The sequence below is a fragment of the Stylophora pistillata genome, chromosome 6 (genome assembly GCF_964205215.1).
Source record: "Stylophora pistillata chromosome 6, jaStyPist1.2, whole genome shotgun sequence".
NCBI classification, from domain to species: domain Eukaryota; kingdom Metazoa; phylum Cnidaria; class Anthozoa; order Scleractinia; family Pocilloporidae; genus Stylophora; species Stylophora pistillata.
In genome coordinates, this window is record NC_142524.1 from 7,813,710 (window position 1) to 7,827,550 (window position 13,841).

At 40.0% G+C, this 13,841-nt stretch overlaps 1 protein-coding gene and 1 pseudogene across 1 annotated transcript; one reads left to right on the top strand and one right to left on the bottom strand.

Moving 5' to 3' along the window:
• Positions 1-1,472: 1,472 nt before the first annotated feature.
• Positions 1,473-8,544, top strand: LOC111319537 (BTB/POZ domain-containing protein 9). Its single transcript, XM_022922288.2, has 7 exons — positions 1,473-2,440; positions 2,991-3,327; positions 4,402-4,514; positions 5,075-5,264; positions 5,690-5,797; positions 7,188-7,266; positions 7,980-8,544. Exons 1-7 carry the CDS (start codon positions 1,609-1,611, stop codon positions 8,103-8,105), a joined length of 1,785 nt encoding a protein of 594 aa, XP_022778023.1. The 5' UTR covers positions 1,473-1,608; the 3' UTR covers positions 8,106-8,544.
• Positions 8,545-9,570: 1,026 nt separating this feature from the next.
• LOC148728053 (beta-1 adrenergic receptor-like) lies at positions 9,571-11,535 on the bottom strand (annotated as a pseudogene).
• Positions 11,536-13,841: the final 2,306 nt, after the last annotated feature.

Here is a 13,841-nt window from a genome sequence, read left to right on the forward strand (position 1 = left end):
TGTGCTGAACACTGGAAAAGCGTTGATTAACTTGAGTTTAACTTGAGTACAGCTTTTACACCAGGGAGGGACTGATGTGCGCTAATTGCAACAAGCCTTTAATTAAGGATGGAAAATGAAGAAAAATTTCAATGTCTAACGGAAAGCCTAGAGGGAAGTACGTGACTGTAAAATTGGGACTGATTCAGTAAATTGGAAGTGATTTCAAAGATCTCTCATGCACCTGTTTTTTTTTTTTTTTTTTGTTATTTTGTTTTTTTTTTTTATTTTATCATTAACAATTGAAGTTTTTTTCTTAATGTTTAAATGCTGAATCAATGAGACACTCATCAACTTGCTACAGTCCTTCTCGGCCAAAAGTCGTTATCGCTTACTACTATGGGCGATTTTAATTTTTCTCTAATTTCCTTTTTAATATACACGGATTAGAGTTTATTAAACCTTGCCTAGTCAGTTATCAGTGGTCTGAGCGCAAACAAAATGACAGCTTTTTCGCCTTGCATTTCCCTGCTACGAAAAATTAATTGTTGTTTCCGGTTTGTTACATAAATTTGATAGCGGCAGATCATTTTTACAATATTGGAAAGTTCTTATCTAATATTTCCCCCCCGTAAATAGAACTTATCAAGTTGCCTTCTTTTTAAAAATATTTACTCCAGAGACGAACTCATAAAAAATAAATTACTATCACATATTTCCTTGGAATTAGACTCCTTCGTTAATGTTCTCATCTTAAATTCGTGTTGTGGTTCTTCCTTGAAATGAAGATAGTAGAAAGAAATATTTCATTCATTTTGTCACGTTCATGGATCCGAGAGAACCGTTCCCCAGGAGACAACTTTAGGGAGTGTTTCCATGGAGTCGTGATTTGTAACAGCTTTCCCCTCACCAGTCTCCCTCGAGACAGCCAGAAAGGTTACATGTGGGACAAAAATGGCGGTCCTAAGGAAACAATTTAAATGTCTTCTTCTACATTGCGTTCGTCTAAGGCCCATTTTCATGGTGTCAGGTACCCGAAACAACTCTCCTCTGAGTGACCCTGGCCGAGCTAACGTTTCCCTTTTTGAAACTGAATTCAACCAACCGCTCCGAAAAATGGCAGAATCGTCTCGGGACAGTCGGGAGGCGAGACAACTCGTGAGGCAAGTTGTCTCGCCTCGGCAGTTAGGGGAACCTTGTCGGGTTAGACAACTTTTTCTCATCTAAACACTTCAGCTCACCTGCCCGCGCGAGATGGCTCAAATTTCGTCCAAATTGTAACTTGTCTAACTGCCACGAAAGAGACTGGTGAGGGGGCAGCCGTTACAAGTCACAAATCCATGTAAACTCTCTCTAAAGTTGTCTTTCTTTTCTGACATGCGTAAAATCTATAGCGAAACCTCAATGAACACAAGAGTCTCTCATACTGCGGCATCGAGAGGATTGGTTCCGAGTCCCTACCGGCTGGGGCCTGGTATTCAACGTAAGCGGTTACAAAGTTGACGTGGAATGTTGGGCAAAGTTCTACGTTGGGGAAGCACTTAGTGTAAACATCCAAAAAACTTGGCACTCCTCGTTTAACAGACCTGAGCAAAGACGCGAGGATAGCTCTGTAGAGAGTACTTTCTTATGGGGGACAGTCCAGATCTTCGTCTGGGAAGTGCGCAGATAGCGGCTGGAGAAATCGACCATGCTGAGTTGCTGTCTTCGCAATCGAGCGCCCTTTATCGCTCACAAGAATTTACAGACGTTACTTTTAACGTCGACGGCTCCAAGATTTTCGCTCACAGGGTCGTTTTAGCTGCCCGGAGTGAGTACTTCAGGGCGCTATTGTATGGTGGGATGAGAGAAACCAACCCAGAAACAGAGATCGAAGTTAAAGACACAACGGCTTCCGCATTCGATGCTTTACTAAAATATGTTTACAGCGGAAAAATATTTCTCAGCGATTACAAGGAGGAAACGATCTTGGAGCTGTTAAGCCTTGCACATAAATATGGTTTTCTTGCTTTGGAAAGTGCACTTCAAGGATATTTAAAATCAGTTCTAAGCATCAGAAACGTATGTGTGGTTTTTGATGCCGCTGTACTCTACCAAATGAATGATTTGTGCTCAACTTGTTTAGGTTTTCTGGATAGGAATGCCGTGGAGGTTTTATCAACAGATGGCTTTTCGTGCCTGACGAAATCGGCTTTGATAGAAATCGTTAAAAGAGACTCGTTTTGTGCGCCTGAAAATCAAATCTTTAGGGCGGTGCAGGAGTGGGTCGAATCTGCAGAAGAGATGAGTGAAGGAGACTACAAGGTCATTTTGGATAAAGTTCGACTTCCCCTTATAAGCTTACATGATTTGTTTAACATTGTGCGGCCTTCAGAGCTCTTCTCTGCTGATGCTATTCTAGATGCAATTCAAATTAAGACAGAAAGCAGAGTTAATGAAATGAACTTCCGGGGGCATTTGGGTGAGTAAATGCACAACATTTGAAACAGTTTGGTAATCAACGATGGTACTAAAATGATGCGGTTAAAATGAACGTGGTTAAAATGAACTTAAGGTCAGGAAGGTAAATTAGTTGGATGTTTAACACCCTAACATCAGCATCCTTATTCTCCATACTGTTCTCTATGCATTTCCTATTGGAATGACAAGGAGAATTTGTTTAACAATCAGGTGGTTGTTTGGTGGGCAATCTATAGTGTATGTTTGTTTAAAGCTGTGATAACATAAGGAAAATTAGATACTAAATTAGGGGTTTCGTTGACGTTTTCAGCAGGAGGGCTACTGGTTTTCACAAGTGGGCAAAACTTTTTGAACTGTACTTCTTTATAAGATAAACTCGCCTTAAGATGGTCAAACCAGGTGGGTAAAACCGTCCTCAAAACCAGTCAATTTGCCTGGTACCTGGCTCTTAATGAAACCCCTGCTAAATTCAAATTTTTTTTTTGAGCTTGAACTAAATTTTCCCCTTGATTTTTCACATTTCTTCTTCTTCAAGTTCAATTCTTCTCTAGTTCCAGATGAGAACATTGCGACTTCCCGACATGGTGCTGAGGTGATCGAAGGCGAAATGCGAGAGTCCTTGTTAGATGGTGACACTACAAATTTTGATCTGGACCGGGGATTTACTAGACACCTCATTCTAGAAGGAGACAAGGGGATCTGTATTGCTTTGGGCAGACCTAGTATAATAAACAATATCAAGTTGTTGTTATGGAACAAAGACCCAAGGTCTTATTCATATTACATTGAGGTGTCTGTGGACAATGAAGACTGGATTAGAGTGGTTGATTATTCCAAGTACTTCTGCAGGTCCTGGCAAAGGTTGTACTTTAAACCAAGAGTTGTCAGGTAAGTGATCAAAGGTTGAGTGTAAACAAGACCAAAACTATTTGATTGTGATGATGAAGAAAATTTTTTTTCAAGTAAATGTGCAAGAATCTGCAGTTAAAAGATGTATATCTTAGCTTCTTAATCAATATTGATAGGAGTTTGCAAGAGTCAATTCAACGTGAGAATTTGTATTAAGTTTTAACGGGAGAAGCTAGAGAAATCTGTACTTTTTCTTTATATGCACTGTCAGTGGCTTTATGTTAGAATTGCATAATTAAATAAAATCTAGCCTTCTGATTGGTAAATGAAGCAAGGTATCTAGCATGGAATTGGTAGTTAAAAAGGAGGCTAATTGAAATTGTTTGGCATCTCTTGTTTTGCACTCATGATAAGAACAAACAATATTTTTATTAGTTTTCTTTTTTTCTTCTTCTTTTTCATTCAATTATGTGATTCAAGGAAAATCCATTACCGGACTCGTGAATTCTGCATTAAATTGCACCTGCAAACCAATATTGCACTCGACATTCCTTTGGGATTTATGCAATATCAGTTTTCATGTACAATTTAACGTGGAACCCCCTCAGGTAATGAATTCTCCTATAGAATTTCTGAGAAAGGACTTAAGTCTTGGGCAAAATGCCATGGTTTCTACAGAGTATTTATTTTTTTATATAAGAGTGATAAAGTGTAAACAAGTGAACAAAATACTGCTTCAAATTAATGTATTAATAGGGATGCTTTTGCAGTTCCTGTTAGAGATGCAGTGGAGAGGTCTGGGTCCCAGACCTGGCTGAGTCTTAGTGTTGTGTCCTTGGGCTAAACACCTGAGCTATGCTTACAGTGCCTCTCTCCCCCCTGGATTATAAATGGGAACCAGCAAATTGTTAGGGAAGCCTGATAAATTCCAGGGGGGGGGGTAACCTTGCAATGGACTGGCGTCCTATCCAGGGTGAAGTGGTTAAACTCCTTGTGGCTTCGTGCTATGGAAACTGGGATAATCTTCCACTGAATGGACCACTTGGTTGGAGTACGGACCTGACCTACCTATTCTTTGTTCCCAATGCAATTTCCTCAATTTTGTTGTTATAGGTATATCCGTGTCTATGGAGTTCACAACACTGTCAACAAGGTTTTCCATTTGGTACATTTTGAGTGTTCATACTCTAATACTACATATGAACTTGGAGAGGATGGTGTTATTGGTGAGTTTTGTTAGCCTGAGTTTGGTATTTTTGGATGGGTCAAGTCAAGGCAAAGTGACAAACTTACCATGGGAACTTTTAGGAAATTAGAATCATGTCTGTTTAGCTTAATAAGTTTTTTCCAAGTTTCACCGTCCAGATTCAAATCTAAAACCAATCAAGTCACAGCATTTTCTCACACATCAGGTGGCGTGTTTGTTTTTGCTTAGAATTATCATTGGCCCTTTGTGATGTTTTCTTCTGAGCTACCGCTATGTTGTTGTCACGATTACCCATACTTTGGTTTTGGTTTTTCACCTCGGGGCTCTAAGGAATTCTTTGTTAAACTTCTGACCTCAAAAAGTGACTAGCATCTAGCCTCTTTTTCAACCACACATCAAGGTCACAAATGAAGGAAATTCTTGATTGTTAAATAAATTCTCCTTGGTAGCACCTTAAAAAATGTATAGAAAATGGAATGGAGATTATACATTGTAATGTCAGGTTGTAATGGGTCAAAGTCAACTTGAAAATATGCTTTGTTGAGTGAGTCATGTTTTTTTTTTTTACCCTGTATGTAGTCCCATCTGAGAATGTCGCCTTACCCTCACTGGGAGCAAGTGTGATAGAAGGTGTCAGCCGAAGTCGCAATGCCCTTTTAAATGGAGAAGTTGGAAATTACGACTGGAACATTGGTTACACTTGCCATCAACTGGGAAGTGGCGCCATTGTGGTTCAGTTACCTCAGCCCTACATTGTTGGCACAATGAGGTATGCAGTAACCCTAACCCAGATCCATACCCTAACCGTAACCCAGTATATCATCAAGAAGACTGGGAATGAGAACAGAGAGAAATTTTAACTCAGTTTCCTTCAAGTGCCAAACTGTTAGAACTCAGATGCGTAGACATGTTTGGTAGTAGGTTAGAAGACCCAATGCAATGAAAACAACTACAACAATAGCATTTAATGTTGACAAAACTTACTCAATGTACATTATCAACAAATGCAGCATGTTAAATTATAGAGGAAAGAAATAAAACCATACTTTGTTTTCCTGATGTAAAAACAAAGACTAGAAAACTTAAGAAAAGTTTCAAAACTTGAGATTATTGTTGATGGGTTCTGCAAAAAAAATATCTATTCCCATCACAGCAATATTACAATCTGAAAAGAATGATATGCTACACTTGTAGACTTCTTCTATGGGATCTCGATGAACGAAAGTACAGCTACTACATAGAGGTGTCATGTGATCAACAGAATTGGGTTCAAGTGGTGGACAAGACAAAAGAAGTCTGCAGGTGAGGGGAAAATTAGCAAAATTGTGAATGACCAAGACAGAATTTCTCCTTACAATATTCATACAATATCCAGCAGACAAGTGATGAGAATAAAGAAAAATATCAATTGGAGGATTATTGGTTGATTACGTACATACGTACATAGGTTAATTGACCACTCCCCATAGGGGCTTTTCAGAGCCAACACCCACCCATCCCACCCAGGGGAAGACATCCACCACACAGTAATCTCGTACATGGGAAATTAACATCTCCTACCCCTAACCCTGCAGGAGACGGGGCCTACGGTTTATTCGTCCTTATCCGAGAAAACTAGAATATCTATCCATTTCTTGATTATAGGAAGGTAGCAAATTCTCCTCACTTATTTTAAGACCATGAGTATTGGTCTGGCTGGGGCTCAAACCCTTGACCTCCAGCACAACACAATCCGGCGCTCTAACCAATTGAGCTAACCGGGAGGCGGTTAGCTCAATCGTATTAGCTCAATACCAAATTCTCCAAACCGACATTGTAATGATTGTATGATAGATGGCAAGGAGAGATAAATGAGATCTTGAATTGAAAGGGTTAAAAAAAAAAATTTAGTGCTAGTGATAATTAGCAGCAGGTGTGGTCATCAGAATTGTTTCATCTCACTCATTCTTACCATCATCACAACCATTGTCACCATTGTTTCAGGTCTTTGTAGTATTAGCATAAGTCTGTGAACATGTTTTAACCCATCCAAGCCACTTGCCCCATTAATACTCCCATCTAGAAAGATTTACTCTACAAGCAGTAAATTTTCACTGAGGAAATTTTGAGCATTCACTAGCAATTGAACAGTTTGTTGCATAACTCAGTTGAGAAGAGATAATTGTCAGCCTTGGCTCTTTCATTGCAAATCACAAGGAAACTCAGTGCGTAGTACAGATTGCAATGCTGATTTGAGAGTGTTCAGTGTCTTTGAATTTCAATTGGATGTGGGGTTTTAATAACGGGGTTGCTGTTTTCACTCCAAATAGTTAGTCTGCAACAAATTGTTTTGAAATTTATTGACATGCTCAAGGATTCCATAACTTTTACTCTGCATAATTTCTCCTCCTCCTCTTTTATCAGGGAGGCAGCGTGGTCGAGTGGTCAGCGTGTCGGACTCGCAATCCGTCGTTCCTGGGTTCAAGTCCCGCCCTGACCACTCCCTGGATTTGTTTCGCAGTAGCTCCGAGTTCAAATCCTCAGCCATGCTTGTAAATAGCCAACTGGTTTGCCTCCGGCCAGTTGGGATTCTTAACAATATTATGTTCAATTTGAATTATTTGTTTACAGCCCACAATGTAAACTACTGGGTTACCAGTAATTGTGTGAGCTACTAAAGTTAATTTTTTTTTTTTTTTTTTACCTTATGCAGGTCATGGCAAAATCTCTCCTTTGAGCCCAGACCGGTGGTCTTTGTGCGTATTGTCGGTGTTGACAACACTGCAAATGAGGTAACAAAGCCCATAAATTGATTGCTCAGAGAGGAAAGCTATTGAAAGGAGCATACACATGTATCTTCAAATATACCCTGAGTCACTGACTGGAAAGCATCACCTGTTACTATTAGTCTTTTCTAGCCATGTTCAGCAGATTCAGAGACAATTTTTCTCAAAATTAACTTAAAAACGGTATATTTAGTACCGGACATGTACAGTGTGCACCATTGCACCTCTGTGCACCACAAATACTCACCCCCCCCCCCCCCACACCCCATTTAGGTCCACAAGGAGGTCTTATTCGAGAAACTTTCCCTGATGGGGCCAAGACAGATATCAGCTATTTTGAATTGAGAATTTTGTGCATGCTGCCATGTTGTATCTTGTTTTACTGTGGAGTTGTTGCCACTATCTGTAAGATCCCTTTTGGACTAGCTAGTACTAACAAAGGAGTTCTTGTTTGATGGTCTTAATGGCAACAGAATGATTTCATTCAATCCAAAATGGTAGTTGAGACTAAAATCCAATCCAATCCTAAAAGCCGCACCCTGCCTAGGGGCACATCCCTGTTCAACCCTAATGTAGGAGTCCACTAGAGAGAGTGACACCGGTATAGAGGAGAAAAAAAAATAGACAAAAAGCTTTTATTACTAACAGATGAAATTAATGTCTTTCAGTGTTGAAACGTCACAACATTTAAACTGTGAAATCTTTTAAAACTTCCTAAGGTGTTTCACTGTGTCCATTTCGAGTGTCCAGCCAATCATAAAGAACCTATTAACTGCAGCAGCGACTTGACGGACACCTCGGAGCAGAGTGCCGCATCAGATTCCACCATTAGCTCCATCATGTGACCACTGATGGCAGTCATTCTGTGATTTATCAAATAGGCCTACATCAAACAGCAACTCATCCAAACATGCTGTATATTTTACATAATAACTATTAGACTGAAAGGAATGGCACCTCAAATTTAAACAGTGGAAAAATTAATTTTAGCTTGATTTTCATGTTGATTCCTGTCCCACACTTAAACTCAGCAACAAACAGTGATTTATTTCGTTACCAGAAGGGCCGGCTGCAAATCCAGATGACAACTAGTTTCTTATGAATCCATTGGTTTGGTGACAGAGGTGCTTGGAACAAGCCAAAGTAAAAATCTTCTGAAAATGGTTCAGTAAGGCCAGGTTCAGAATTGTTGTGAGCCACCAAACTGACTACCTTGTGCAGAGTACATGAAAAGTTTGGTAATTGAATTGACAAGTTGGAACATCCCAGCAGTTCTGACTCCTCGCTATGGGGTTATGGTGCGGTAATTCTTTCCTGTTTCTCAATCAAAAGGAGTAACCTGTTTTAAATTTGGTTCCGTACAAATTTGAGTTAGTAGGGACTTTAAGCAGTCAGGACGGCAACGCCACGGAAGACGTCGATTAAAAAAAATGAGTTTCTACTTTTAGTTAGAATTTCGAAAATGGCTACATGTGTTTACCGTCTCATAGGGCGCCAGAACTCAAACTTAACATAACGCAAAAAAGTAGCGTGGAGTTCCAAATGTAAATTAAAATAATTTGCCGCCGCGGTTTCGCTTCGCAGACGACGCAAATTTTGGTGATTTCACGTTGTTGTTTTGCAAAGAGCGGCTACGAAATGTACAAAGTTTTAATACCCACGTGCTGGGCTATTGTTCTGCCAATTAGATCTATTGTTTTTCCATGTTCTCGTTGCCGTCGGGGTTTGCTTAAAGTCCCTAGTTTGGCATGTGAAGCTCTGAAACGCCCATTGGGCTTAATGCGTGTTAATTTTTGTTAATATGATTCTTTAATTTGCAATTTGAGCACAACAAGTTTAATGGAATTGTGATGTACGTACAGAACTTGGAGGAAAGAGTATTCTAGCTGTTAATCTTAGTATTGTGCCTTCCAGCGGCAGGTGGAGTAGGGCCAAGCAAGGCTTTGTTTCACGCTCTCCTTCTTCCCCCCCCCACCACCCCTACCCCTACCCCTACCCCCACCCCCTCGGAAAACTTGATACTCAAGCCATGTATCTGTTAATTTCAGCAGTTATTTTTAATTTTACCTTTCCCATAAGTGGTCAGATTGTGAATAACTGGATTGTAGTGTGGATGAGTAGTTTATAATCTTGCTTACTTGTTAATTATACAGTACTTTATTACAAAGAGACTACGAAATAAAATCGTCCGTTTTGCTTTTAACTGATTGCAATTGATGTTTGCCTGCCACAAATCGTATTACTTCGCCTACTTTGCGACATAACAAAGTTTCATATCTAGAAAGGCTCATTTTGTAAGCTTGGGCTACCTGTAGCTTCAAACGATGGGTTGCCAATGTTTCGTTCCATGTGGGTGGTGATGCTGATTTCAGCGCTACATGTGGTATTCATGTAGCAGACTCGTGCTGGCAGCTTGAACTGACTGAAGGTTTGTTCCATTACTTTCCTTCTTGTCGGGTTTCAGGCCTCACTACACTTCGTCTTGATCCGCTACACAGATTCCTCGCTATTTCTTCGGCTTCTAGGAAACCTTTTTTCGACAGCAATTAAATGAACGCCACTAGAAAATGTCTGTTACGACATGTGTATATAATTGGGTTGATGGCAGAACCCATATTAGCTAACCCCAACACAAAATGAGGAAATGTGGTTTTCTCACTGTCCGAAAACTTTTCCCAGTATAGAAACGACGTGACGGATATAAGACCAAATGGGAGAATGAAAAATAGCAAAGTCGTCACTATTATCAAAGTGGTTGACTTTAAGGCTTTCCTTTCTTTTTTGAATCTAGCTATCATGGCTTCTTGAGAAACTTGAAGGGAAAGAATTCGCTTCTCGTGGCGTCTGGCTTCCTTATAAACGAGGATCTGAAGGTAGATGATTGAACTCAACAATGTTACTTTTAAAACTACGACTGGAATGATCATCATCGCCTTAAACAAAAAAAGGAATACAAGAAAGCCTGGGATCCAGGCGCTGGCACTAAAAAATTATAACACGTGCCGTAGTGAGCATTTCATTAGGGAGTTTAAGCAAATCACTACGGCTGGCGCTGCTACGGCTACCGGAAGTAAAATTGTCCAGAAACGAGTCATTGCGCATGTCATTGGTTCCCATCCAGCCGTAACGGGAAATCCTTCTACGCGAGTGAGAAGGTTTCGGCGTAGTCTGTGGTACGTGAACTTATCTCGCTTCTTTCATCGCTTTATACATTCTCCTGAGCAATTTTAACTATTGAAATACACTTAACATCTTTAAAAATAGCTTATCGGGAATATTTATCAAGCTTGCTGTCCCTTACCGAGTGAATCTGCCTTTATTTTTGCCGCCGGGTTTGTCGAAGGATCGAAGCAGTGGAGAACGCAGCGAACGCAAGGAGAAATGCGTAGGTAGAAAGTCTAACTTTTCCTTTTCAAACCTGAAAGACTACTTGAAATTCAAATAGCTGAAGCTGAGGAATGAAGAGGGTTATGAGGGACCGTGTAGAAACTTTGCTTTGGTGTTTATAAGCTCCAAATTGGCAATTTTACAACACGTAAGCTAAAATATTTTAATTCACTCATTCACTGTGCACAGGATCGCTTACAATTTTTTTTTTTCCAAACGTTAGAATCCCTCGTCCCTCTAAACGAAGTCATTTTGAGTTTTTAGACGTGCAAAAACTACCGCGAAGACGCTTAATTTATTGGTTTTAAAGTTCTCAGCCGTACTAGGTTTGCAGTTCGCGTTGCTTAAAGTTGAGTTTTGGCGGGCTACGGCGACGTACTCTCCCCAAGCCTCGTCAACCACGATAGCCGTAGCAGCGCCAGCCGTAGTGATTTGCTTAAACTCCCTATTGTGTGCGAAAGAGTATTTGATTGTGAGGTATCGTTCTCCGCTGATCAAAACTAAGTGGCTAAATGCAGCTTGCGAAACTACGATAAAGGTGATGGTAAAAGCCAAATTTACTCCGCAAAGTTCGTGGAATCTTTTTCTCTGCAACAGAAAAATTGTCATAGCTCCATGCAGAGGTTGAACAACCAACCCAGCCATTAGATCGGTAAGCGCTAAAGATGCCAACAAAATGTTGGAGTGAGTTTGAAGACGTCGTTTCGTTTTCACGGCCAAAATAACCATCACGTTCAAAAAGCAGGTAAACGGACAGGCGACGAAGCTGACAACAGCTGATGCGATGAGAAAACCATAAGTTACATCGGAAAAATGATACTGCAGACGTTCATGACGAAATACATGATGACAACTGTTTTGAAGGCCAACCGAAGAGGACTCATTCATTTTCGCCACACAGCGCACAGTGTGCTTTTGGCCTACTGACTTCGCTAAACGAGAATACTTCCAGTTAAATATAACAGTGATGCTGTGTTAGTTTTGAAATAGAAAGGACGCAAATGCAAATACTCCTTTTTCAGGTACACACCGAAAGATGCCAAAGAAACAAGCTTCATTGTGTTTGTAAATAAATTTCGCACACGAAACACATCATAGAACTCTGAAGAATTTTTTACTGTCTGTTGTAGATACCGAAAAAAATACAGTCGAGGAGGTAAGTTGGGCGGAAAGTAATTAGCTGGAGATTGTTTTAGCGCAACAGCAGTCTTATGTGACCGACAATTTGTGTCGCAGTTCAAAAGGATAATAAATCAAAATGTTTAATTTGATAATTTACTGTCGGCTCGACTTTCATTGACCAGAAATAGGTATCGTTATTCTTATAGCCCCAAGCAATATATGGGTCAATTTTCCAGTGGGTTTTAAAATTTTAATGCATCTGTAAGTGGTACTTGTATTCCTCTAACAAACCAACCTTGAGCAGAAATAAGTGCTACACTAATTAGTAGCCCAGCTGAAAGCCACATTCATTGAATGTTTCGCTTCCCAACGCTTATTCTCTTGTCAAAGCAAATAAGTGATTGATCGGAGAAAGGGAAGGGGGGAGGGGGGGGGGGGTCAGTCGTCGCCAACAGAGTACAAAGTGGGAACCAAAGAAAACTAAGTATTTCATTTGTCCCCAATCCCCTTTCCTCTATCATCCAAATGCAGTTTCACTTGAGTCCGTTGGTGCTCTAAACATGACTTGCATGTATCTAAGTTGGTTAAATGAGGTGTTTGGAACAAGCTAAAGTCAAAATCTTTTGAAAATAGTTGAGTAAGGCCTGGATTGGACTTTTTGCGAGCCACCAAATTGACTACGTTGAGCAAGAGTACATAAAAAGTTTGGTAAACAGCCCAACTGTCCTGACTTACGGCCTGTCTAAGTAGAGAACTTTCATTCTGGAACGGCTTTGATTCAGATGACAAACTTTCACTTGATTAAAGATTATGGTGCATTAATTGTTTTCAACCCTTTTAGTGTCAGGAGCTTATCACCAACTCCCCCACCCCACCCCCAGCTGCTACACATTTCCTTGTAAGTAAGGGGGCGACCATTTAACTCTTGAGGGGCCCGTGGTGGGTAATCTTGAAAAAAAATTTCCTGCAAGCGCTTGTTGGAAGAAAAAATTGTATACAGCCCAAATGTAACAGAAAAAAGAGAGCATTTAGAACGGAAAAAATATCCTGCCCACCAGATTACTAGAAAAAAAATTTCTTGATGACCAGAAATCACCCACCCCCGCCTCCCCTGTCAAAAATTAAATGGTTGGCCCCTAAGTTACGAGAATTTGGTGCTAGATCAAGATAACAACTTTTAGCTGATAGTTTTGAGTATTATCATTTCCTGTTTTTGGGATGAGGTATGGATGTTTTAGGGAGAATTTACTTGTTAATTACTGCTGGGAGTTCAAGGGTTAAGTAGTTTCCTTGAAGCTTTTATTGATATTGGTTATGGTTTTGTAATTCTGTCTTGCATCTCATTCAAAAGGTGTTCCATTTGGAATTTGTTTCTGTATAAATTTGAGTTATCAACAAGTTTGGCAAGTGAAGTTCGGAATCGCCGGCAGGGCCAAATTAACAATTATTCCATGAGCGTGCGTCGAATATGAGATGATAAATATCCAACGAGGTGCTTAGCGTCGTGTTGGCTACAACCAATCTCGTATCCAAGAAGCGCGAAAGGAATAACTGTTTTAGTGAATTAAATTACCCATAATTTACTGGAGAGGTGACTGTTACGTTTCAAGCCGAAAGTAAATCCATCTTAGTAACATTTGGGTAAATCATTTCCGCATAGAGTGATTCGGTATATGAGCTGATTACCGGAGCTGAGTGAACAATCAGAACACTAGAGATGCAATATCCGCAGTTTAAAATATAACAATGCACATTAATCTTTGTTAATTTGATGCTTTAATTTGCACTTCAAGTACAGAAGTCTATGAAATTCTGGTTTACCAACAGAACTTTGAGGAGATTATGTTGTATGTGATGATTCCAACATTTTTAATGTCAACTCTCATGTAGTCAAATTTCTACTTTCTGCACTGGATTGTAGACTGTTGTGTGTAGTTAAAATCTTACACAACGAATATATGAAATTCATATATCTGAACTGCGGTTATAGAAACGTATTTGTGCTCGATCCTCGCAGTAAAGAGCACTATTTAAGCAATAGTGAAAATCAGACCTGAAAAAATTCAGGCCTG